The sequence below is a fragment of the Hyalella azteca genome, unplaced genomic scaffold, assembly GCF_000764305.2.
Source record: "Hyalella azteca isolate HAZT.00-mixed unplaced genomic scaffold, Hazt_2.0.2 contig11199, whole genome shotgun sequence".
In the NCBI taxonomy this organism is placed as follows: domain Eukaryota; kingdom Metazoa; phylum Arthropoda; class Malacostraca; order Amphipoda; family Hyalellidae; genus Hyalella; species Hyalella azteca.
In genome coordinates, this window is record NW_025941205.1 from 75,248 (window position 1) to 103,140 (window position 27,893).

The following is a 27,893-nucleotide window of genomic DNA, read 5'->3' on the forward strand; positions in this document are numbered from 1 at the left end:
GATTTGTAGGTATGAACACCTTCATTAAGTTTTCTCAGTAAGTCATTAGTAGAATTTTACCTTTATATGCGTGATACATATCCACTCCATGTATATACATGAAATAATTTTACAGGGTAATAAACAAATAAGGGGAACCCATTGTTACGTAATCAATTCAAATTTCTTCGTAGGTACCCTATTAGATGATTTACAAGCATTAAACGATAGATGGAAAAAATGTAAATGCCTAGTTTACCTTAATTATGCGGTACTTCTAAATTAATATGCGACTGTCTTTCAAAATACACAAGTTAAATTCCTAAATCCAAGATACGCTACGTCAGACCTGCTTTAGCTCTCTTCGTTAGGGCCCACTGAACAACTAGAACGTAAAGTTAGGACTCTCCTCTGAATTTAATTTTTGTTATAAATTTCTGATCATTATGAATCACAATGCTGTAGGATTGGAGCAGCAGGTAAGTTCCAAATTAAGAATTGAATCATATTGCAAATTAATGTTCGTTTTATTTGGTATTAATTTGTTAAGTTTAGAATATCGCTATCGGAAGCCAACCGTGACTTACATTCAACAATGGCGGATAATGCCGCCGTACAAAGAAACTATATTCCCTTAGCATTGGCCTCAAGTGCGTTAAACATGATATCCTTTGGTGATTTTTAATATTCATTTAACTAAAGAACATGTAATTTTCTGTTTTAATTGTCATTTTAAATGTAATGTTGAATTTTCGGTTAGTCGGTTCTCGGTTTATCCGGTGTCATTGATGATTGAGTTGACAAGGCCGGCAACCGACTTCCGGTAAAACTGAAGATCATGGGTACAGTAGGCTACCTACTAAACAATAACTCTTCCCTTACTCATATATACCTATACTCGGTTATTCTCGTGTTTTTTTCGAGATTATTTATTATTTATGTTGATTATAGGATAGCAAGTTTATACAGTTTTACTCAATGAAGTTTTTCTTCTTGGAAGGTGTGAACTGTGAGTGTGAAGTAGCCTAGGTACCTAGCCTATGTGACATTATCAATAAAATAGGAATTGAAAAATTAAAATATGGTTCATGTTATTTATGTACATCAAAGTTGGACTAGAAAGTAAACAGTGACTAGCCTATGGACCAAGAATTCTTATTTATATACCTATTTATCCTTCATTGAAGCCTTTGAATGTCTAAACAGCATTGTCCTAATGAGCCAAAAATAATGATATGAAAATAATATCATTGAAATTATAAAATCAAAGACAACCGACCCCTAAACTTAATTAATAATTTAATAAACTAACTTCGTTTCATATTACCATGACGCATGACCGCCACCCAGGATGGAATTCTAAAATTTACAGTTCATATATTATTCCCGATATACCTAGACCAGTTTTTCGATACAACATTGAGGCAAAAAAAAAAACTTCTTATAGCCTAGGCTTAAACACGTATAGGTAAAGGTATAAAAAGTTTCTATAAAGTAATCACTTACCTTGGAAATGTTGCGTGTCTGCAGGGCAGCTTGCACTCAACAATTAAAATTATAAAAAGTACTAGTTAAACTTCACAAGACCAAAAAAAAGGTGTCTGACACCGTCTTGTCTAATGTCAACAGTCAACACAATGTTGCCATACGCCGTGAAAGTTTAGCAGTTTATCCCATCATTTCGTGTGGATTCGAGAACTTTGTGGGTATCGATGAAATCGTGAGAACTTTCTGCGAAAGATGATGTAATTTTCATTTTATTTTGGAACATATTCATTACAAAAAATTTCTCGATACGCATACACGACTAGTGTTTGCATTTGGGAAGAGTCGCCGGCTTTTTATCGGTTTTTGAACCACACGCAAGCAAGATAAAGGAAGCGCGGCTGTCCGGGTGTCCGCAGTTTTTGATCTGACGAGCTCCGTGTAATGAGTATCAATTGTCACTTTGGTGGAAGGTGTAAGGTGGTAAGTTTTCGATACATTTTATTATGTTAACATGATAATATAATGCCTATACAGAATTCCATACTGCCGCCACCATTATTAGACCACCACACATCACGACTTACAATGGTTGTGAATCCCACTATGATGAACAGTAAAGATGAGCAATCCTATAAATTGTGGGTACCTAATTGAATTGAAATACCTACCTAAATATATTCTTGGAATATATAATTACTTTGGTAATTACACAGTAGCCTAATTTCATAATTTCCATTTTAACCCTTTTGCAGGTAAGCATAGAAATTTCAGAGACCAGGAAAAGAAAGTAAGAAGTATTAAAAAAAAATTATATAAAATATTTACTCCAAAATCTTTTTAGAATTTTGCATATTGGAGGCTTAAATCACACTTATTAAATTACAAATTATAAAAATACAGTCAATACACGAAATATTTTCTTTATAATTAAAATTCGAGGTAAAACTTTAGATTAAGTGCATCCAAAAAAAGGGTGTTTTTTTTTCTAATTGTATGTTTTTTGGGGTGTAGATTACGAATCTGAAATCCATTTTTGGCGGTCGGCATCGGAAAACCGATTTTTTTCTGATTTTTTTATATATTTTCTATAGATAACCTAACCTAGCACAATTTTTGGGTTTTACATAGGTTTACAGTCATTCCCAGATCGATATAGATCATTTCCAGTCAAAAAAATTTTCCGATTTTTTCAAATGGAGATAAATTTCAAATGAAATAAAAACGTACCACGTGGATTTTTAGCTTTTTAACTTAGCTTTGGGGACCATTGTACTCTTGTGGTTGATTCATAAATATATCGGTTTTCCGATGCCGTCCGCCAAAAACAGATTTCAGATTCTTAATGTACGCCACAAAAAACATATAATTAAAGAAAAAAAAACACCCTTTTTTTGGATGCACTTAATCTAAAGTAATACCAAATTCAATTCAATTCAGTCAACCTACATTAAATAATTAAATATTTATTGATACTTCTGCAGCCTGCCTTTTGAAAAATGCGGAGAAAGTGTAAATTTTGTTGTTGGCCAAAACTTTCATTTAAATGCTCTTGTTTTCATTTTTGGGCATGGTAGGTGGTGATTCTATGGATGGAATGATGGTCAAATAATTGGTGATTGACTGAGGCCTGATAAGGAAGCCTCAAACATAAATCAGAAGCCAGAGTGGGCTGTTATGTGAGGCAATTTCAAGTGAACCTATAAGGTAACTTGCCTGTTAAAGGGTTAACCTTGTATTGAAACACTGGTAAATCTGTAAAAACTAAAAATTAGACAAATTTCCAAAAGCTGCTGTTGACATAGGTTTTCACATTTTATTTTTTAAAACTGCAGTCAAGAATGAAATTTTTTGTTATTTTTATCTATAAACTAGTCCAGGGCCTTGCTGCCTTGTGGCTTCCCAGGTAAAATTTACTATGAGCCTGGGCATTTTTGTCTCATCCATGGGTTGCTTCTGCCCAAGTTTCCACTTGGGACACTGGCATATTTTTATCTTCAGCAATAATTTTGCAAACTGAGAAACAGCATTTCAATTGGACAGAAAACGATTCAATTTTTTAAAGAATGATGGCTAAAATACAAAGTTTGTCAAGCAGAGCTCCTGCCGTAAATTTTATTTTACTTATTTTTGGTAATGCTTGACTGAACACAGCTGCGCATTGCAGCGCAAGCCAAACTAGAAATTCAGTCAGAAGCCACCCATGAATGAGATGAAACAGCCTGTAGTTGTGGGATAACATTTTATTAAATAATTTTATCTACAATTTTTTTTTTCTTAATTTTGCCCAATATCCCAGATTGGTATAGTGTTAACAACAGCAAATATTAATAAACAAGATTATGTTGGATTAATTAGAAATTTCTTTGTTTATTTCCAAGTATCAGTTGTGTTCTGGGTTGGTCATTGGTAGATTATTAGTTCAATACAAGGACCTGGCTTGGTTGTGTATACCTGGTCAATACAAGGACCTGGCTTGGTTGTGTATACCTGGACAATACAAGGACCAGAGGCCATACTTTCAAAACTCGCTAAGGGAACGTAAGTACTTACGCTCTAATTTCTTGTCTATGATTGGTGGATTTTGCTTGAAAGGCCGTCAATGATTGGCTGATGAACTTACGATCTCTTAACTGTTTTTAAAAGAGTGGCTTGAAAGGCCGTCAATGATTGGCTGATGAACTTACGATCTCTTAACTCTTTTTGAAAGTATGGGCCCAGGTTTGGTCCTGGTCCAAATTTGGGACCAGTTTTGTTCTATTGTCCTAGTGTTGAGCAGGTTGGACTGCAAAGCAAGTATTTAAATTATATTCAGCATATCTGTGAATTGGGTGTGGTACATCAAATGTGTTGACTGTTAACTATAGCAAGCATTGGAGCTATATTAGCCAGTGCATGACAAGGATGATTGTTGACTGATCCCATCGGTGCTAAAGGCACCCGCATATGACCGGCAATGGGATGTCATTGAAGGTGCTATGTGTAATCAACTGCTGTAGCAATAAAGTAGATAAACTAAGTTAGGCACATAACTTTGACTGCAGACAGTTGCTTGAATTTGGTTATCAGTTAAAAAAATGGTTAGCCTACAGTGCATATAAGCAAGTCAAAATAAGCTGATCCACCATTTCATTGTTTCATGTGATTTGCATGCAATTATGTGCATACCTACTTGCTCAACAACCTGTATAACAATATTTTATATCAGTTTTCCTAGTAATAGGCCTTACAGGGACTTTAACTTAACTTTTCTTGATGCTCACAATGTGTCGGTGTAGCTCAATTTCCAGTGAATTGCTCCATTCTAGAAATAGATGTTCATATGTTAGACAAGGGCATTAGAGTAATTTAAGAATAGTGCCAAACAAGAGACTTTTTAGTTGCTATTCATAACTACTTTTGAAATGAAACTAATTTGATTCCCCTTTTATAATTTACCAATGGGGATTATTTGGGTTCTATTTCAAAGTTCCTAAGTGCAAGTTCTAGCACATCAGTTTCAAAGGTTGACACAATTTTTTTGCTGCAACTAGATTACTAGTTTATTGTCTTTTTAGAAATAGATATTAATATTATATTACTTTGAAATAATGCTGTTAATAATCTCCAGATTGCTGGGCTTTCACTGGGGCCTGGTGATGTTGGTAGAGGTGGTGGACGTGGTGGTCGCTATGTCCCACCTCATCTGCGTAACATGGGGGGACCTGGCCCAATGCCTGGCCTTCCTGGACCTCCTCCCTTCACTTCAATGCCCCCTCCAAACTTCCCACCTGGTGAGTCTCTACCTTAATACTAGCCTTCTAATGTATATTTTTCCATTTCTTCAAGTGATGCATTAGTTAGTGTCGGATAATCAACTCAGATTTTCTAGCATTTGGGACATGTATATTAAATTTTGCCCGCTCGTATTCATTTGGTGGGCTTATCATTGTTGAACTTAACCTTTAGTTACATGCTTGGGAGAACTAGAATATAGGTTCATGAGTATATCATTATCATTGTGAGAAATGCATGATATTTAACTCAAACATCTTGCTATACACCTGGTTGATGGTGTTGAAAAGTAGTGGGTTCAAAATTTGTTACCTGAATTTAGGGAATGATTTTTTATGAAATTGAAATATTTAAGTTCTCTCTATGTGGGGCCAGTTGTTTAATTCATTTGTTATAATTAAGATTACTTTGACGGTGTGGAGGAAATGGGTGTCACATTCTTACATCGATTAATTAATGAGATATCAAACCATTTTCACCCACTCTGCTTATCATAAAATCTTGAAAGGTAATGAAGGGCTGGTCTAATTTTATCAATTTTATTTAACCTGGTTAAGGAAGTGGAAATTTGCACCCTGTCTCCTATTACATAATTAACTAGTCTTATAAGCAATTACGAGTGAAACTATGTATAATGAATTGTAAATCATTGACTCAGGATAGGGATTCTTTTAATGATGATGGTTTGGAGGTGAAGCTGTTACTGCAACTAGTTATACTTACATCTTTTTCTTGAGGAGTTACATGGTAGAGATGGGCACAGACATTAAACAAGGCATCTTGGGAGGGGAGGGTCTGGGTCTAAAAGAAAAAGTATGAAACTCCATACACACCTAAAGCATTAAAAGAAATGCATTACATTCATAGGAAATGTTTTCCAAAATGAGGAAAATGTAAATGATGACTGTGACAAAATCCTTGACTTGCGAATTTTTAGTATAAATTAAAAAAAATTGATTAAAAAGTTCATCACACAGATATTGCCATAAATTCTAAAGCTCCCCTTTAGGAATTTTGTTAACACTTTGTTCCTCCTTGCCTCAAAAATCTTAACCTTTTATCCCATATCAATCAAAAATACACTTGTATAATGTCTCCAAGATACGATTGAATTTGTATAACAAGTTGACTGAAGACTTGATGTTGTAGCTCCTTGAAGCTCCTTTCCTTGAACTTGAAGGAAAAATGAACTTTGTAGCTTGAAAATTTGTTGGTCAAGTATTGTGAAGTAGTGTTGCAGTAAGGCATTAAAAAACTGCTAGGCTTTGTACCCACGGCTCTCTCATTACCTATGACTCAATTATTGAGGTATTAAGCCCCATGACTAATAGCTGTCCAGTTCGGCTAAAATAATGATCTACATGCGTATTATTTCCTACAAGAGAATACCTATTTATTTCAATGCAGAATTTGAAATTTCTTTTCACCACAGAACTTTATATACTAGCTGAGGCACTTGCTTGCTGTTGATGTATTAGAGGCACCTTGTTCACAGCTACAAAATGAGCTCAGAAACTGAAAAGCTATTTTTTTCCTTTTTCATCAGACCCAGACCCTCTTGAAATGATCTGGCAGTGTCTTGTTGTCTATCACTTTTTGCATGTCAAATTTAATTTATTTTTTACTTCAATTTATTAAAAATGTTCTCTGGTGCAACATTGATTTTAAAATTCTGATACATGTTCTTGATGTTCTCGTTTTTTAGGAGTATTGATGCTCCAAAATGTTATGTAAGAAATTATATTCCATCTTGATGATATTAGAAGATATTTATCTTTCATATAGGTTCAATAAATTTTAATGGATGTAATAGTTGTTTTCTTTTTTTTCTTGCATCTGTCCCCATTGCCTCGTACCATGGAGGATGGGGAGGTGAGTTCACTCCTTTTCTCTCCATTACTCGTGAATGTTTCTGCCTGCATTTGATGTTTTGTGGTCCTGGTGCTGTTGGCTCACATGTCATTATCTTGACAATTGCTTCAAATCTAGACACTAGATTGCTGCTCTACCATTGATGTATAAGGATTAGGATGCAAAAATCATTGAGTATTAAAATTGTAGCCTTGCGGAATTAACGGCGCTGTTGCTAGTTTTGACCATGATTTCAGTGCAAGCAACTTTGAGTGCAAGCAACTTAGTTGATTTTTGACATGTGAGCTTAGCATAACTTCCTGTGTGCCTGCAGGGGTGGTGGCGGTGGTGGTTAATTTCTTGAGGAGATTATAGGCCATTTCATTTTGTGTTGCACTCCTCAAAGGTTGTGTTTGAAATGTCACCCATCATGCTTAATGCACTATTTTTTGTCATATAATGAAATTACTTGAGGGTTTGTGATACATGAGAAGGTGCCTATGATCTCCCTTTGCTGTAGATTAAGAGTGATGATTCATGGTCCTGTAATGCTAGCCAGGCTGTGAGCATTGCTGATGCCATTTGTGTGCAGGTGGCCACTTCCCCATGGCCGGCGGTCGTCCTGACGATGGCCGCGAATTTCGTGATTTTAACAATTCTTACGATTACAATAGGGGTCGAGGCTCCTATGGTGAGTGTCTACTTAAGGACCTCTCGGCTATAAGGCTTTATTGCTTGCCCTCAACTACTGTGTGACTTGCGTCCATCACGAGGCTTGGGCAACTTGTTACTAAATGATCATTTTCTTTCATCTCATTACTTTGTACTTGTGTTCAGACGCTTTTGTGATGTTCTATTGTAGCTACTACTCTTTGTGGGATAAATTGTGATCCATTAATAAGCATTGGTGAAAAAAGGATAAAGTTTTTTCATTATGCCATTGTAACTTGTGTGTGTAATGCCATTTTTCATGCTGGAGTTGTGGGTGTAGTTTTTAGTAGAGGATCTGACTAAAGATGGCAGGCTTTGTCATGTCTTGGTTCTTGATCAAATGAATACATTATAATGAAATTTTTCACTACTGCCTCCAGATTTCATTTAATCCATAATTTTTTATCCATGTTTATGTAGGAGTTGAGCATTACTTTGAAAGTTAGGTCTTCCATGAAAATTTGGTATAGTAATGGAAAAATAATTTTAATGAGCCGGAAAAGTTACTTGCTCATTTACTCAGTACTTGAACTGATAGCGTTTCAGTTTTTTTTGGTGTGGTGTAACACTACATTGATTAAATGCCTACATTATATAGATTATATTTGCCTTTTTTATCTATCGAAGTTGGTGTGATCTCTCGAGTGTATTCCCACTAAAATATGATGAGTATCTAGAGTGGCATGATGAAACTGAAATATGGTATTTGAAATTTCCTGGTTTCAGTTTGAATCTGCCATTGAACTAAGGTTTTCCACGTGGACTGCCTGTTGTTAAGCTTTCCTGCAGTTGTGTGCTGTCTGGAGTTGCTTGTGTGTTGGATGTTTATACTTCAGGATATGGATATGATGTACATTAAAAATTTCTGTGATCATTAAATCGGTTCTTTTTTCCTGTAAGAATCTTATTATACTTGACATTGATCATTTCTGGAATCTCTCATCTTAAAGAGGATTTTTTAGGATTCTTATTGTCTCGTTTTGCTTGAAGTTGCAAAGGAAATTAGGTGACGAGAATGAATTTTTTTTTGCCAGTTTAGACTGCAGAATGTGGACTCTTCTTGGCTGCTAAATTTTCTGAGTACAGAGTGAAAAATAATATGTTCGTACTATAAGATGTGTGCAGACAAATACGAATTTAGACAAGTCGTTAAGAGCGTGAACACTTTTCTCCATTTCTGCTTGCACGATCTGTTTCTTAGCCTAGACATTTATTGACCAAATTTATATTTTTACAGCAATGGGTTTTGAATTTACATTGTTAAACCAAAATACAATTGACTGTTAAATTTTGTGTTGATGATGGGTTATAATTTGGTGCTTTGAAATTTCACAAAATTTAGTACAAATTACGGGATCTATATAATTGGTGTCTAGTGCTCTGCTACTCCTTCACTTTGTGTTTCCACAATCCTTGCTATAAATATTGAGCTGATTAGGCTGCTATCTACTTAACTGGGCTATCGTGCGATAGGGCCCCTTGTGTTGTCACGCTTAACATTACTCATTTTGTGCGAACTGTAATATGTATGTTAAGTATATAGACATGAAAGAGCTTTTTGAAATGAGGTTAAAAATCAATGCTTGAACGTGTCCTCCAGGAGGGATAAGGCGCGACTTCGTGCCCCGTGGTGGGTATGGTGGCGGCGCTGGTGGTGGCGGTGGTGGCTATGGTGGAGGTGACCGCTGGGGCAACCGTGGTGGCGGTGGTGGCGGACGAGGAGGTCCCAGGTTAGTCAGTCGACTTGTGTGTTGAAAATTTACTGCTCAGGTTTTTGTATAGATTCTGGTACAATTATTCTTGAATAATCTCTGGTATAATTATATTCTATAGTCTCAATTTGGCACAGCGTTATGAAAGATGACCAAGCAAACCTACTCTTGTATAAAATCCCATAATCAGAGGACTATTGAACACTACTGGCAGCTGCACAGATACCGCAGAAACGTGTGATTCCTGTTAATTTCAATGGTGCACCCACAGGGCATAGATTTTTTTCTGTCCAGACAACACTACCCATTAAAATTAGCAACAACACGGCTGTTCTGAAAAATCTGTTTTTTTTTTTAACCACATATCCTTGGAACATGCGGGATCGACGCACATTTATACAGATGGCTCTAAATCAGATGACGTAGTGTGATGTGTAGCTGTGTCCAGTGCCACAGCAATCTCAAGGAGACTCAAGCCTAACTCTTCAACCTTCACCGCAGAACTCCTAGGAGTACTTAGCTCTCTAACTCTCATAGATGACCTACCAGGGGATAACTTCTCCCTACTCGTCGACTCTAAAAAGCGTACCACTGAGAATGTACAATAGCAAGCACCATCATCATGGAGATCCTGGCGAAGCTGACAGGGATGACGACGGGAATTGCATCGCGCGTCTGCTGGATGCTTGGCCACATTAGGGTAATCGGAAATAGGAAGGCAGACAAGGCGGCATTCAGCGCTGCAGCGTCCGATAGAGCGACCTTCAATGAAGAAATCCCCAAGTCGCGATTACAGCCCCATAATCAAAGTAGTATTTCGTAACGTCTGGCAAGAACAATATAAAAATGTATAAGGAAACAGGTCGAGAGAACTAAAGAACAATGTACGAGCCTGGAACTTTTCGTACCAGCGATCACAACACATAGAAGTGGCCCTGTGAAGCTAAGGATTGCCCACACTCGTCACGCCCATAAATACCTTATGGAACGCCGTCCAGTGCCTTACTGCAACGACTGTAATAGCCTTATGGTGAAGCACATGATAGCAGAGTGTCCTAACTACAGCGTCGACCGAAGAAACCTCTTCCTAGATATACTCAAATTGAGCCCGAACAAAACCCTTGCCGGGATCCTGAGGGAGATCTCTTGAATCAACTTCAGATCAGACCGCCTTAAGCGATATAGAACTCAGTATAACCAACTCTCTGAACTTTAGGACTAATGATGATGACACCAGCGCTAACCTCATACCAACTTGAAGACACATGCACCAACATCAATACCTTGGGCCGAATTATAACCCTTTCGAAACAGGTCCTGACCGCTGAACCGAGCGACGAGAAACTCTGTGCAAACGGCGCTGTATAAATGAGAATTGGACCTATGGCGCGAAACAGATAAAGGTTTTCTGAAGCGATAGTAAATGTACTACCACTAGTATAATTTTCTTTTATTAGTCAATGCATCGGTAGCTGTATTCACTCTACTGTCACCCAATGATATATCTTCCAAATACCATGATAAATGAAGCACGAGATTATACAATCAAGAAATTCGTAAAAAATCAGTTGGTAATATATTTCTATAAACTTGTATGATGTGAGGTAAATCCGACCTAATAAATAATCCAACAAGATGCCTTTCAGTTCAATTTTGTAAATCGTATAGGCTTTAAATCCCCTATTTATTTTATTTAAATGTAAAATGAATTAGTTTCTGCATCACATTCCGTGAAGTTTATATTGTGGAAATAAAAGTGCCATTGGCAGGTGTACAACAGATGTCTGAAAGAGGTAGTTTTTTATTGATATTCTTTGATGAAATAAGCTATTCCTTGCCTTGATTTTGTTGCTGCTATGTGGTGCAGGTTTGATGGACCGCCTCGCAACAACCGCTGGCAGGAGGAGCGTAATGACGCTGGCAACCGCTGGAATGATCGCAGTGCCGGCAATGGCACCACACCATCAGGCGTCAGTAAGTCACATAGTTTGGTGGTCAATTTTTTTTTCAACACTTCTCTTCAAGTTCACTTCTTGTTGTTTGTTTCTTAGGCTACCTGTCCAATCGATCTGAAATTTTGCACACTTGCGTAAAGTCGGGAGATAATGCATGAATCAATTGAAGGAATAAATAATTTGAAAAATTAAAAAAATGTCAAATCTTGGAAAATTGAATAAATAATTTTTTTTAATATTTAAAAATAAAATAAGAAATTCATTTGACATATGTAACATCGGAGACAATGGCCTCTCTAGAAGTGTTGTCTTTAAAAAGTAATCTTTAAACGCATATAATTATTTATTAATGCCCTCGCCTCCAACACCTGAATGAATTCTTGGGATGGCTTAGTCTTGATTTAGTTAATTGGAAATTACATGTTTGACCATGACTTGTTATTCTAAAAAAATGTTGGCATATGAATTTTGCAGCTTTCAATACTTTCATACTTTGTGTTAGATTCATCCGAGGATTGGCTGACGCCGCTGCCTCGCAGCGATGTGATTGAGCGAGAGTTGTTCCAATCGGGCAACTCTGGCATCAATTTCGACAAATATGATGATATTCCTGTCGAGGCGACTGGCAACGACGTCCCCGAGCCCATCACCTCCTTCAGTGATGTCAAACTCACCGAAATCATCAAAAACAACATCACTCTCACGAAGTACGATCGACCCACGCCTGTTCAGGTTAGTGATGTGCTTTCACAGCTCTGAATTATTCCCATGCTTCTCATAAAAAATTGAGATATCACACAAGTTTAATCGGAAATGAATCAATCGTAACTTTTGTCAATGTAAATTGAGAGTTGCAATTCCATCTGTTTGTTGATGTATTCATGACAATGAGTATTTTGTTTAATTTACAGAAATACGCCATTCCCTTCATCCTTGCGAAGCGTGACTTGATGGCCTCGGCTCAGACAGGCTCCGGAAAGACAGCTGCTTTCCTGTTACCCATCCTGAACCAGATCTATGAACAGGGGCCGGCGCAGGTGCGACTGAAAGGTTTCCACTGTACTGCTCATGAAATAATTTTCTGTAGTTAGACCGTTACTATGATTGTGGAAACCTAAGGTACTGACTATTGAAGTAAACATTGTTCCATGTTTTACAAGGCCCCTACCCGGCAAATGCAGTCCATTGTTCCTTGAAGTTCTTGATAGAAGTACCGGTTTTTATCATATCTTTATCTGCTATAAAGTTTTATCAGCACTGTAAGCTGCATGTATATTTATATATTACACAAACGTTATCAATATCGATATGGTGAATTTACTTGGCGTTCTCTTTGCTTTTAAATTCCTTGTTAACTTGCTTTTAAAGCAGACTGAGGATATAAGTACTTGATTTCCTCTTTTATGTGATGCAGAACGTACCCAGAGGAGGTGGACGTTCCAAGCAGTACCCGCTCGCCCTGGTTCTCGCTCCTACTCGTGAGCTCGCCACTCAAATCTATGAAGAGGCTCGTAAATTCTCGTACCGCTCGCACGTGCGTCCCGTTGTTGTGTACGGTGGTGCTGATGTTGGCAATCAGATGCGTGATCTTAACCGTGGTTGCCATTTGTTGGTGGCTACACCTGGCCGTCTCAGCGACATGATTGACCGTGGCAAGATTGGCTTGGATCACTGCAAGTAAGTCATCATCCATTTATTCCTGAACTGTAGCCTTAAGACATTCCTGTTATCCATCATTTAATCTTCTGAAACTACACCAATCTAATAAAATTATACCTAAAAATGAGAAAGAAACTTTTCGAACGGAGCTCTGTCTCCAGAAGTTGATCGTTATTTTCTGCTAAAATGATGAGATAACAATGTCAAAGAATCCTTATACTGGAAACGAAGTTTTAATTTGCACATGTTACCTGTGCAGGTTCCTTATCCTTGACGAGGCTGATCGCATGTTGGACATGGGCTTTGAGCCTCAGATTCGTCATATCGTGCAGAATGAGAACATGCCGCCCACTGGCCAACGACAAACGCTCATGTTCTCAGCTACTTTCCCGAAGGAAATTCAAAGGCTGGCTCAGGTGATTAGTTCAGTATAGGCTTTCATTGTTCCCTGGCTGATGTCCTTTCTTGGTGTCCTGTCAGCCGTCAGGAGCGTTGATCAAATTGTTCTTTAATATTACGAGTATAAATTATGGAGAAGTTAAGCATGTTGTTGCCGCGGATTATTATCTCTGCAATTTGGAAATCCCGTCATCCCGGAGAAGGGAAGTTGGATTCATTATGTTCTATGCTATGTTAATTAAGCGAGTCCCGTTAAAACTCAAATTAACTCCGAACTGTAACTAATGTCCGTTTGTGTATTTGGCGGAAACGTGAACCCCCCTTTTTTATCGATTTGCTTTCGTGCCAAAGTAAGAATGTCATTTCAATTCTTAAATCCTACTCTCATTCTTAAATCCAACTTTCCAGCAAATAACATTATTTTCTCAGAATATCCAGAAGCGATAATTATCTTGCATACGCGTTGGATCAGTCCTTGTATATATTCCCGTTGTTTGGCCTATCAAACATACCAGCTTTGAATAATATTTAATAGACTAGCTCAAGAGGTTGATGCTTCTCACAACACAACTAATCAACAACGGTTTTTTTAGGACTTCTTGCAAAACTACATCTTCTTGTCTGTGGGTCGCGTTGGGTCTACCTCTGAGAACATCACACAGCATGTGGTCTGGGTGGCAGAGGAAGACAAACGTTCTTTCCTCTTAGACATCCTCAACAGTGCTGGTCTGGGAGCTGATAGCAACACCAACAAAGGTGAGCTTCGATTGCTCTGTGTCTTGAGATACTTTATCACATTACCTCGCTTTACTTAGCGAAGCTGACGTTACTTCCTTTCAACTTTATACTATTAATCTGGAGGTGTAGACTTCGAAATGATTATTCCACAGTCCTGGGCTTAATTTAAGAATACTTTAAATTGCATATTTCCGTATAACGACCAATAATTTTTGCTCTTTTGAATTTCATTACCTTAACTTTATTTTGGCTTCGGCTGTTACAGAATTGGTCCTATTTTTGCTGCCTTGATCACGCTGATGCTTAGATAATTTCCAGATATCGAACCTCGTTTCAAGATTGAATCAATAGTTTCAAGTTTGAATGAGATACGCGATGAATGCCAGTGAGAACAACTTTTTCCCTCAAAATTAAATTTAATTGTTTTCACCTCTTGCTGGTGGCCTCAGATCGGATGGATAATCTTCATCGTATGAAATTTAACCATCGGTATAGCTGTAAAGTATTCTCCACTCGACAGGGTATGATTTGCCAACTTCAAAAAGGAATTACCGAATTACTATCTTTGTTCCCTAGCTGAATCTCTGACGCTGGTGTTCGTTGAAACGAAGAAAGGTGCGGACAGTCTTGAGGACTTCCTGTACCGTCGCAACTATCCCGTCATCTCCATCCACGGTGACCGGTCGCAGCGGGAGAGAGAGGACGCCCTCAGGGTATTCAAAAGTGGACAATGCCCCATCCTCGTGGCAACTGCTGTAAGAACTCGCTGCGCCTTCAATACGCGCCGCTCTAGTTGATATTCTATAAATAAATGCTATTTATATATTTGGGAAAAAGTTGAATTTGGAAGTTGTTAGTGGAGCACTGGTTAGTGCGACTTTTCATGAGGAAGTAATTTACGTTTCTGTTAGAAAATTTTGAACTAAACCTGACCCGTTAAACGTGTAAGTCATCTCGTAAACAGTGTTTATGCGCCTATTTTGCAATTCGTAAATTTATACACGATATTACTGTAAGTCTGACGTTTGTTACAAAGGTCGCGGCTCGTGGTCTCGACATTCCTCACGTAAAGCACGTCATCAACTTTGATCTGCCTTCTGATATTGAGGAGTACGTACACCGAATCGGTCGTACTGGCCGTATGGGTAACTTGGGTGAGTTAATAACATACGTGTTCTAGGATCTAGGAGAAGATTTAGTCTAATACTGGTCATTTAATCTGTTGACTGCTTTTGTCATAATTGAGGACTATGAGGAGTTTTTGTTGTATAATGTTTCTAACATACTGTACACTCGTATTCGTGTTTAATGTGCGCTTGGAATTTTCGGGGTCGACTTGTACTTTTAACCGTTGGCCTCGAGCATTTTTACCCTTTTTTAACAAGAGATGTAGAAGACTATAACTACTTTCCCTAATTGACCCTCTTCCGATCACTAATATTTGCCGAATATCCTGTCTACTTCAAAGGATAGATATCGAGCACTTAGCTGACCCCTGGTTAAATGATCCATGTTCTTAGGCCTGGCAACAAGCTTCTTCAACGACAAGAACCGCAATATGGTTCGTGATCTGGTCGAGTTGCTCCAGGAGGCAAAGCAGGTGCTGCCGCCCTGGCTAGAAAGTAAGGCAGCCGAGAACAAGTGGGCTGGCAACACCAACAACCGACGCGGCGGTGGCGGCAACAAGAGGATGGGCACTGGCTTTGGTTCACGTGACTACCGTCAGCAGCGTACCGATAAGCCTCCCATGGGAGGCATACGCGGTGTTCCGCCCCAGTTTGGAGGTTATGGAGGTCCGGTTATCATTCATTAAGACTTGAGCTGGCGAACACTATTTTTGACATTGAATATGTATTTCAAGAATGAAAGGATGGACTTTAATATTTTAATGTTAAATAATTCTTTGTATGTGTTCATTCTTCATTATAGGTCATTTTTTTTTAATTTATAGATAAAAGATATAAAACTTTTGGTTCAACATTACAATAAATTAGATGAGTTTTATAAAACAAAATTTTCGCCACTTTTTAAATTTGTGTAAGAGTATTTCTCGTTCTTCATCCGTTTTAGTCTAATATTTTGAACTGAAGTCTGAAATATCTTCTTCTAGGGCACTTCACTCAGTACGGAAGTGGTGGTAGCGGTGGCGGTGGCTACGGAGGTAGCTTCGGAACCAATAACTACAACAATCCCAACTCCTCCGGCACTGACTGGTGGGGAGGTGGCATGTAAGGCGTCCATACGAGCTGCTGCTGCTGCTACCACCGTACCTTGGTTATCGAGGTCATCATCTTCAGCATTGCAGATTTTCAGCTGCAAGCCCCTCCTGTGACGTCAACTGCTTTGTATCACTGGCTGCTTGCAGTGTGTTGGCGTGCTCTATGCCACAATTCAACTTCCTCTTTCAATAATTTGTTGGCTCGAAGAATAAAGCTGTTAAATATTTTTGGTCTACAGTAAACTTCAGCAGCAGCAGCTGAATTCAAGAACGCAAGATTGACGGAATCCGTGTCTCCTTGCTGATGGATTTTCGCTCCGTTTCAGTTTCACTAAAATATTCCCGTTGAGGTCTCTGTTTGTCATTCAGCAGTTGCCTCAATTATTCTGAAACGATAAGCTTGGTTTTATAATGTAAGAACTTCGATTTAGAATAGAGGGGATCGTTCAGTTGATCAGGTGCGTTAAGGGCGTGATTACTGCTGCGTAATCCTGACCCCGTCACAGACGTCGTGCTCGTCTAAAATAGTAATACCACATCGCACGCCCCAACCATTTCTTATTTAGAAGGTATTTGCAAAATTTTAAAGCTGTTCTGATTTAGGAACAGACATAGGCTTTTGAACTTGGTTCAGCTTAGATTAACTCATTTATATATTAGTCGCAGTAGAGGATGAGAATTGGCACCTTTGGTCGTAGTAATTTGTTCTATCACGATTTTCTAGAACGGTAAATTGATTGCTGATTTCTAAGTGCAACCTCAAGCTGGGCCAACGAATTCTAAACAATGAAAAGTCTTGCAAATATCTTCTCAATATTAAATGTGAATAATTTATGGGCTTCAGGGTAGCGCTGGGACGGGTGACGGAGAAAGCAGCCTGAAGATGATCTCGCACATTCCTTTCTTTGCAGTATAAGCCGCTCAATTCACGTACGAGGCTGAATCGCGTGCACGGTATTTTACAGTCGACGAGCATCGTATAAAATGCCTATCGTAACCGCGATCTTGTGGACTAAGTGCCGTTTTTTTCGGCGTGGCGCAGACCAGCAATCTTGTTAAAGATTATTCCTGTGATTTTGTACCACTTCTTATAACCCTGGAAACTCATTTTGTCTAATAGATTGTTTGAAGCAATTTATTGGAATTTTTTCATAGCTAGGTTTTACTTTCATTTTCTATGAGACCATGTGAACTTGATGAAGTCAAACTGAATGGTGTATTAAGTTTATTGAACAATTGAAATGACCGCGACCGGCAGTGCACTATCTTTTTCTTTGGCTCCAAGAGCGTTAATATGGCATTGACTAGAGTATAGTAATTTTAGTCTAATGTTCTCCAGATTTTCTTGCTGTGCGGTTTTGAATTTTGACTTCCGCCATCGAAATTTAGTGTGTTGTGAGAGTATTTACACTTGCATTACAGTGACGTGTAATTGTTAAAAATTTAGATTTATCCTCTATATTCGCTCCGTTTTTTTATATGATCTCGTTCAGTCAATATTAAATCCGTTAGTAGTTTTATTGGCTCTACTAAATTTGATAATGTCGAGTATTAGCTATGGCAGTTTTGGTTGGCATTGCAGGAAGACTTCTTGCTTGCTTCAGTTAAGGTAACTCTAGTCATGCTCGGTGCAATAATCTAATGCACCTTCGTTTGGCCCAAAGACGACTCCGTTAATTGTATCGTTTATTTATTGGTATCGTTAGTTAAACGTGGAGCCTTCAATCTACCGTCAAGTCAAGGTTTGGATACAAAAACGTATTTATTTTATATGGAGTCAAATCGTACGTGTTAGTGCTTGAAGAATTGCTGGTAATGACAGAAATTATCTAGTCGTGATTTCTGATCAAGAGACTTAAGCAGTGCAGAGCTTGCTTTGAAGAAATGTTGTTCTCGATCTCGTGTGAGAAACTAAGCTGTCACGCTTTCATTGCCTGATTCATTTTCATGAAATTAACGATGGTTTAAACATAAGTCGAAAGAATCTCACGATACTTTTTCGCTACTTATCTTTTAAAGTGTTATTACTGCCGGTTGTTGTTATTATTGTTCAGTCGAGTAGCTCGATAGCTACTATAAGACTTCTCGCTGTTGAGTTAATCGATTGGTGTCACTACGACTGTTTAATTGACACTCTAAAATTTCATTTACTATTATCGTATTAGAATATTTGGCGACTGGACTCGCCTGTTTTTTGTTTTAAATCTAAATCGAATCCTAACATTTTCTAACTCTACACTTTTCTCTAATTTCCGTTTGTAACATTTTTTTATGCGCAACGCTGAGCTGCGTCCATGAACGTGTTGAGTAGGCGATGATGTTACATCTGTTTGGATTGAGCGATCCCTCTAGCTTGTGTAGGACTTAATTATGCTTAACATGTATTGATCTTTAACCTCGTTGACTTGAATGTACATGAAACTGTTCTTCCCAAAGTTACACGCTGGCTCGCGCACGGTTTTTTTGCAATTGACGCGAAATGACCTCACTAGGTCGTCTGAAAAACTTAGGATGAAATATACCCGCATGTTAATGTGTGGATCTTCTTTAAGGTAACTGTTTAAATTAATCTCGTTCTACCAAAATACAGGCCGTAATCATGGTCACGCCTGAGCCAGCTGTGATGTTTTCCGAATACTTCTAATCGTACTTTTTTTGACTGGTCACATGGTATCCTCTATTATCTACTGTGTATTGAAGTCATAGTCGAATCATTTAAAGTACTGATCGCAGTTTTCATTGATGAATTTCAATGGGCTTCTGTGACCTACTGATTCACTTATTTTGAATATTAAAATTGGATGAGACTTTTTTATAGTTTCCTTTGTGACTAATTGTCACGGACACCAAATCAAAGACGCGTATTTCTTTTTTCGTCTACTGTTGTCCTTTCTTGTAGTTTAGTGTCTAGTTTTACGAGTAATAAATGGATTTTTTACAGTAGTAGTTTTCATGTCTCTTCGGTTGTTGCCACTGTTTTTGTTGCTGATTTTGGCCCTTACTAGTGGTAACATTTTGTTCTTATGAAGGGGGTGCCATATATGAACAGGTACCAAGTTCAATGATGTCCTTTTTGTTATTGTTCTCTGCGCTACACTTGAAACTTTGTGGAATGTAGATTTATCATGTAATTGCATTGCAAGACCAGCTTGCTCCCTCTTCTTAAGGGAGTTGTCAATAAGCGCTGTTCTACTGGGAAAGGTGCAGGAAATGACCCTAATTTTCCACTCAAGTGAGTTTGAAAACAACGCAGTCTATGTAACTATAGTTCCGTACGGTAACAACTCGGTCAACCTAGATTTCATTTATGTAACTCGTACCAGACACTAATAAGTTCTTATTGCCGAATATTTGCCGTCCCTTGTGATAGTGTGTTGGATACGAGACATCGGTGCTGTATTTGCTCTAATGCTGAAAATCTAATACGGTTGTTAGATTTGATTATGGCTGCTGTTCCGTGTCGTTGAAGGCGCTTCTGTGATCATGCGTCTTTATTGATGGATGGTTCTAAATTGTATGCCACCTTTCATCTTGAATGAGTTGGCTCGTCCTTGTATGCTTATTATTGATACATGTTGAATTAAGTACTGCACTCGGGATTTCCCATGTGTGGCCCCATTGAAAGTATGGTCATGTTTAAAATTAGACTTTGCATACAACTCGAGAGGGGCATATTTGTCTATCGCAAAAGACCTTCTGATGCCCATATGTTATTCTTTTTCAAAAAATTAAGTTTTTATAGATGCACTGGATTATTTTGTAACGTATGCATTGAGCAAGTGAGAGTAGAGTTTACTCAATCCTGAGTTAGGGACCAAATTTAGTAGTTTGTCTAATAGTACGAACGTTTGCACATGCATTGGAGAATGTGTGACCGCAGTGCAGTGGTGGAAGCGATTGAATAGCAGCGCTCTCTTGTCTCGTTGTATCGAAAGCTCTGACCGGATTCTCTTGCAAACTGAAATTGTTTTCCTGTGAGCATCTCGTCTTCCTGGCAGTGGTTGTGACGTGACCCTCAGAATTCAACACAGACCTTGGCTGGCATCGAGAACTGGCTGTAGAGAACTTGACAAGTCCTTCAGGCACGCCTTGTAAACAACGCTTTCCTGCTGCGTTGTGTGCCTAATTTCATGATGAAGCGTGCCTATGAAGTTTGATGGAAAGACTATATTTATGTGCGTGCTTCATATCATTACACGGATGTGGTTCCGTTGAGTAAATTTGCCCTATAAAAGAGAGGCAATCGATGGTCTTGTTGAGTGGGTTCTTATTGAGTGACCCACTCGTTTTGTCTGTGATATTTAGGGAGTTGGCAGTTTATGATGAAGTTAGCTGCCCGTGTCTGCCTCTGCCAGGTGGCCTCTCAAGTGTACAATGCTCGCCTCATTTATTACTTAGCTATGCAGTGACCCTTCTTTCTAATTACTAATTCTTGTATACAAATCGAGACCGGTTGGTATTTCGTGTACGAATCTCTTCGCCTATTATTTTTATAGAGATGCAGCACGCTGGAGTGCGGATTTGTACCTAACATTCGGCAAGTTTTCGACTGGGTCTTGTTTGACCATGATTTTGCGAGATTTGGCCGTTATTTTCACGCTTGCGTACCTCTGAGTTCTGAAGAGAAAATCGCTGTCAAGAGTTGAACAAAACTTCTGATGCTAAGCCCCCTGAAAGAATACCATTTTCATTCATCCTCTTATCACTTTTTTAATGCCCTGAGCGACCAGGCTCTGCGAAGAGCACCTTATTATTTCGTACAAGCGCTTTTAATATCAGGAAATTGTCAAGTAGTGCACCTACTTCTCAATTTGCGACGTTTTCTCGTTATCGTGATACCCGGATTACTTTATTAATTACAGTCGCATCTTGATTCTATGTCTTACACGTTCAACGTTCCACATTAGAAATATTTGAACGTTTGCAAACTTGTGTGGTGAGCAGTAATACTCAAGAAAATCGCGGTGCTGTGATGTCAGAGAGCTTCAGAGAGAACGTCAGCTCCAGAATAAATTATTGTACTCGATTACTTGAGTGCTTCTGGTGCGTTCTTTTATCGGTCTAAAATAACTTTATGCGAATCTGATTGGAAACTATGACTAATGTTCTTATGGACCTATGCTATAGTATTTGGCGTTGATATGCATAATGTGGACTACTTCACCCTTGTATAATTTACGAGTATTAAGTGTTGACGTGTCAACTGAGAGCTGTTGTTGCGGAATATCGCGGGCGTTTGACCTGGCCGTATCTTTATAACTTAGTGAATAACTTTTTCGGGGGGCTTTTCAGCAACACCGACTCAGAACTGAGTTCAACCGACTGTGATATTCTAACTGGAAATATTTAGAGCAACTCCAATTTCGCTTTCCTAGACACGTTTTCCATTACCAAGAATTGGTCTTGCATCTTTTTCATAGCTTATGTTGGAGTCGAGATCCGTCCGTGATTCCTGATACTGAGCCTGTGGCAATATGTGCTCGCTAAGTACATGTTCGCAAGTTCCAGCATGCTCATTTTTTTCATCGTTTCGTGTCCTTATGCCGCGCTTGTAGAAATTATCAGAGCAATTATTTCTACAAATGTTGAGATTTTCTAAATAACCTTGGCGGATGGGTAATTTTCGCTCATCATTTCCGACAAGTCAGAGATCTACTTGGCTTGCCGGGTGGTAATTGTTATTTAAGTGGTCCTGTGACTAGGTTGACTCCACTGCCAAAGAAATAGTGTAGCGACGACTCGATAATTGTACTCTTGTAATTGTTGATCTCGACGCTGTATCATTTTTAAAAATTAATCTACAAACAAGGCTGTGATTGATCCGTACGTTTCTGTTCGTGACAAGCTGCTGCACCTGTGTACGCTCTAAAAAGTATTTATGGTCGACGTGACTATCTCACTCGGCGTGTTTTGTTCGTATTTTTTATTACCTGTCTAAGCTTTTCATTTTTGTATCGACAAATTGGTTTTGTCCTCTTCCATAGTTCTCACTTGATTTCCATGCGACGGACGAGTATTGTGGGGGATGGCAAATGATACATCATTCATTCTATGAACTTTAACAAAAATAATCTGGGCATCAGTACCAAGTCAAAAATGTACCCCTTTCTTCCTTCAAGTAAGTAAACAAACTTTGCAAAAATAATTTCTTATTTCATTACCCCTCTGACGTAGTGATTTAACGCTGTTCACAACCTTGTCCAAGATATGATATAACCTTTGTTCCAATGACTTCAAAAAAGGATATTCAGAGGCCTTTTCAAAAAAGATTCTTAATGAAAAAGTAAAAAGAACGAAGACAACAACTAGATACTCGAGAAAATTCTGAACTGTACAACACACTTAATCTTCATCGGAGCTCCAAGCATCCTCTTCATGCCAACGTCTTTCACTGGGCTGATCAGCGGGGATTCCTTTCGTCTTGACAGTTTTCGAAAATTCCTTCGATTGGAAGTTCCAAGAAATGAAGTTCGCGTCAATGCCATAGGAAAAAATTCGGTGTTGACTGTTGTCGAGGACTAGACCGGAGATGGATCTCATGTGCCCTCCCCGGAACCGTGACAGCTGAGCACCAGAAATTAGGTCAAAGACAAAAATTCCGGGGCCAATATTCATGAAGGCACGGCTTGCGGCGGTTGAAATCTGTAATTCGTTTATCCCATTGCATCCGCAACTCGTCAACTTCGGACCTGGAATAGAACGAGTAGATAAGTTAGTAGATGAGCAATTCACTGAGACTTATTAAACATCAGTAGAAGGTTGACGCGCGCCGGTTACATGCGAAAAGTAGTGCGTCGTAATATCGCCTTCCTCATAACTCATTATTTTAAATGCAGAGGAAGTTGGAGCGATGACATTGGTTGTGCACTTACATTGATCGAAACTTATACGAGCAATCTTGGATTCTCCGCTGAGGCCGTCCCAGACCGACACTTGTCGCGCGGTGTACGTCACCAAGTGATGACCGTCATGGGAGTATCTTATTCCTGCTCAACGTGAAAGCTTACATAATACACTGTGACGCACATAAAATCAATGTAAAGCCATCAATTTGTGTAAAAAAAAACTCATTTCGAGTTAATATAGCGAAAAAATAATTCTTACATGCTCATAGCCCGTGATTTTACAAATACCTTCGGATCCAGGATCAAAAATTCAATGCTTTGTATTTAATTCGGGTGCGCCATCGTATTTCTCTTGGTACAGGGAAGCAGGTTCTACGGCCTTCGATGCAATCATTAAAGCAGTTTTAATAATTATTCGTGAATGATCTCACACAGCGACCAGGAGCTCTTACCAACTAACGAATCTGTCGGTCGCTTTGACTGCTCCGGCAAACCATCCATGATGTTGCAGATATAGCTACGGCTCGAGCGCACATCCCACAATCTGCAAGATTCAAATACCATTATTTTAACATTATGGTGTTCTCGAATGAATATTTAGCAAGATCCTAATGGCTAACTTTGCTACAGCCAAGCTTTGAATGTCAAATGATCTAGGTCAATTAGACGGTCTGTCATTCAGGGAAAGTGACTATTTAAGATAATATAGTTCCAAAATAAGAACAATGTGGAATGAGGAATGTTGCACACAAAGCCTAGGCAACAAGGCAACACGAATTATTCGGGGAAACAATTTAGCAAAAAGTTGTTTAGTAAATAATGCGGGTAAATCAAGTTTAAGATTGTGGTGATTGAGATGCATTTTCCACCATAATCCTACGAGAAAAATGTTAGCAACTCAATCAATAAACCTCTGTCTAAAAATATCAGAGACATAATCATATATGAATTGATGACAATATATTCATTAGATAGGATGTTATTCATTGATGCAGAATTAACTCGAACGAACATTTACGTTGACCAATGTTTCTCAGCCGATTATAGATTCGCACTTAATTTCAACCGCACACGTTCAATCTTGGGATTATTATTGAACCAGTGATTTTGAAGACGATTTACATCAACTCACATAAGTACAGTTGCAAAGGAAGAAAAAATGTTCTATCAATTACAGTAGTAAGTAACTAGTCTTTCAGCAACTTTAAATTTCTTAGTCGTGGAAAATCGTGAATAAGAAAAGCTAGCTTCACACTCCGTAAATCATTGAGTACAGGGTAAGACATTCAGTCGTATTGTTGGCATAGTGACAAACCAGAGATTTGTTAGAATCAGTTCATTTTTAATTTCCTCATTTACTCAAGATTTTACCTAATTTCTTAAGTATAATAATGATGGTACCTATCCATGATACTTTACTGGTCTACTTATAGGACTCAAAAATGAACTTGAGACAGAGTCTAAAAAACTCTCTGCTTTGCCAATTGCCACTATGATTGTTGGCACAAGAACTTACACAACAGCTCCATCAGAGTAGCCTGCGGTTACGACAGATGGGATAGCAGGATGAAAACGCACACACGTCGATTTTAGCTCGACGTCTGCCCCCAAAAATTTACATTTTTGCTGTTCACGCCCGAGTCGATACGTTCGATACGCAGATCTCGTCGATGCACGGTCAAAGCCAAGGAAAGCTTCATTGTTCTCGTTTCTGCTGGCTCCTCGAAGCTGTAATGCTGACCGCATGACTTCTATTTGCTGGTCGAGATTCGCCATCCACGCCGAAGCGGTTCTTCCCGACGAAAATCGTGAGATATCGGGCAATAAGTCAATTTTTCCAGATGACTGCGCATCTTCATTTGCAGGCTGTTGTGCAGAATGGCGAAATTTATTGGCTGTTAATTTTGGTCGTTGCATTTTTTGTCCGATGTGTCCAGTGCGTAAGTCGATAATGCAAACATCCCCTGAGTGGCAAAAAGTGGTTAGATTAGCTAGAGACATACATGAAGATACAATTGCAATGAGTGTGCAATCAAGCGTGCTATATTTAATTCCAACTATGAACATAAAAAAATAAAACGCATATTGGATGAGCTATCGACTTCTTCTTGACAAACGGAGACCAAGACCAAAGAATTCTTCAGAAGCAAAAATTGAGAAAATTTATAGTTATTTAAAACTTGCAAAGATGCGATGAAGATAATTTGACAAAAAAGGTCCAGATAGATTCCAGATAGAATCTCACTTCTATATATTAATGGGTGATAACAACGTCTCTCCATCATATTCTTACCATACATAATTTTTTAAGGCTTAAAAATTAAAAACTAAATCTTCTACAGCCGAAATTAAGTAAAATCTTTATACATTTGCTATGAGCTTTACAATTAAGTTATGTTTAGAAGCAAAATTTTCATTTATAAATGCAAAATGCTAGTGTGATTGAAATCGAAATTACAATAAGTAGCATGAGAAAAGCTCACTTACCCCCAATAGACACAGCAATGATGGGTTGGTGATAGGAATATGCGTGGTCGGCAACAGTAAAATTTTCAAATTTAAACTCTTCTGTCATGCATTCTCTGTTGGGGTCCCAAAGTTTGACAGTGTTTTCATGGCGGCTGGATGTGCTGTAATGACCGTAGTCTCCTGGATACCACTGAACTCGTGTCACCTGATAAAAAGTACATAATCACAGAGAAAAATAAAAACACTATACACCCTGGGGTCATACTACTTTGCAAAGTATAAAAAAATTATTTGTCATTTCTATCAGGTCAAACAAAAATTTCATAACAAATTAAGAACAAGGAACCATTACCAGGGTCCAGGTATATTGATGACACATCTCACTAATATGTAAACATACTGAAAAATTGCCATTTCACAAACATTAAAGCAGTAAAATCTCAAGTCCAATTCCTAATTGACCAAACAAAGAAGTGCACCATTCATTTTTAGAATCAAATTTGTCATCAAAATTAATGGTGACAGACAAATTGATGTGATTATGCGGTTCTTCTTAGCCTTTTTTAATGAAAATAATCTTCATATATGCCGGTTTCCATACAGACACGATATGTAACATATTAAGGTAAAGTTAGGGTTTCACCATTTATTAACCTAATTTGACAGTAATCTTGATCAAACTTTCTTTTTAACAGATTATTTAAAAAAAATTATTTCAATTATAAATGAGCACAAATATATGGCGGCAAAGAATAGCTCTAAATTCCCATCTTTTGTTTTAGCATGTCTCAGATTTATTTTATACTACATAATTAAAATTTGCATACTACATACACATAAAAATTTGAATAGCTCACAGGTTTCTTGTGAAGGTTTGGTTTCATGTTTTGCATTTGGACAACACATGGGAAGACTGTCCTAGAGATGGGGCTGATGGTCTGGAGGGTTGTGGTGTGCAAGTCATGCACAGCCATGCTACCATCATACCGGCCAGATACCAGGTACCGGTGCTTTCCTTCCTCCAAATCAGCTGCAGCAACATAATTGGCCTGCACAATACCAATCCAGATATTAAATAAATAAATAACCTGGTCAAAATAATAAATAAGTACAAACCAAGCAAAAACAGTTACAAAAGTAGATGAATTTTGTTCATTCCTCTTAAGTTGAACTGGTGCAACTCTGAGTGGATGACTGGCTTCAGGTGCTGGTTGACTAAAATTCAATGTTCTCAAATGTAGATTTTCTGGTATCTAACTGTTTGAAGACTGGCATGAATTATGGGGGATGTATACAGCATCTATTCTATTGTTATCGGAAATTATCTTAATAAATTAAAGGCTGCCAATTAGGGTAAAAAATTATTCATATTACAAATATTCTTTAAATAAGTATGTCAAGATTTAAATAAGTAGACTATGAATAATACCTTAGGCATAAAGCAACTTCAATTTAACCACTTAAACTTTCAATTCCTTTTGACTTTTATACACTGGTTATACATGCAAGGAACACTGGCACCATTGGCAATGACAGTGCTATTTCCAGCATTAACACACTAAGAAAGTACCTATTGCTGTTCAATGACCAATGGGCAAAAAATTGCCAGTTGCTACAAATCAATAGTTAGAGCATATAGAACAATGGATATAGAACAATGGAAAACTCAACAGAAAATAGACACCTGCTGCACAATGACAGCATAAACTAAAAAATAACAATATTCATTTGTACACAGCAAACATTGCTGTGTCACTCAACTTACCATATTTTGCCAGGCATTGATTAACTGTTTCTTAGCTAAAAAATAATCAATAATTTAAAACTGTCTGTGAAAGCCAATGAAAATAGTGCACTAAATAAACTTAGTTATTCAAAACTTACTTTAGGATCTACAATGTTCATTGGTCCACTTGGATTTGAATTTAACATTGTAGTGCTCATTAAAGTCTCACCAGTTATATAAACTGGTTGGTTGAAGTGAAACTTCACCATCTCATTTTGAAATTTCTTTGGCAAGACTGAACCTAACCTTCGTTTTATATCCATGGATGGGATCATGATGATAATATCTGCAAAAAATTTGAAATTTTAATAC

The 27,893-nt window shown here is 38.1% G+C and overlaps 2 protein-coding genes across 4 annotated transcripts; one reads left to right on the plus strand and one right to left on the minus strand.

Annotated features, from left to right (window-relative positions):
• The first annotated feature begins 341 nt into the window (after window positions 1-341).
• Window positions 342-22,626, plus strand: LOC108677836 (ATP-dependent RNA helicase DDX3X). 3 transcript variants are annotated; one of them, XM_047882738.1, is made up of 14 exons: window positions 342-458; window positions 5,075-5,237; window positions 7,078-7,110; window positions 9,401-9,530; window positions 11,380-11,486; window positions 11,970-12,199; window positions 12,379-12,504; window positions 12,882-13,144; window positions 13,386-13,542; window positions 14,119-14,281; window positions 14,840-15,018; window positions 15,300-15,417; window positions 15,784-16,056; window positions 16,374-22,626. In XM_047882738.1, exons 1-14 carry the CDS (start codon window positions 426-428, stop codon window positions 16,493-16,495), a joined length of 2,097 nt encoding a protein of 698 aa, XP_047738694.1. In that variant the 5' UTR covers window positions 342-425; the 3' UTR covers window positions 16,496-22,626. The 3 variants fall into 3 exon arrangements, with proteins under 3 accessions (XP_047738694.1, XP_018021614.1, XP_018021615.1); XM_018166125.2 differs by lacking the exon at window positions 7,078-7,110 and adding an exon at window positions 7,682-7,780; XM_018166126.2 differs by lacking the exon at window positions 7,078-7,110.
• On the minus strand, window positions 22,525-27,893 carry LOC108677837. The gene is made up of 7 exons (XM_018166127.2): window positions 27,680-27,893; window positions 26,653-26,844; window positions 25,814-26,000; window positions 24,843-25,290; window positions 23,779-23,870; window positions 23,354-23,467; window positions 22,525-23,170 (listed from the first exon to the last, which is right to left on the minus strand). The coding sequence occupies exons 1-7, from the start codon at window positions 27,854-27,856 to the stop codon at window positions 22,824-22,826; spliced, it is 1,557 nt and encodes a 518-aa protein (XP_018021616.1). The 5' UTR covers window positions 27,857-27,893; the 3' UTR covers window positions 22,525-22,823.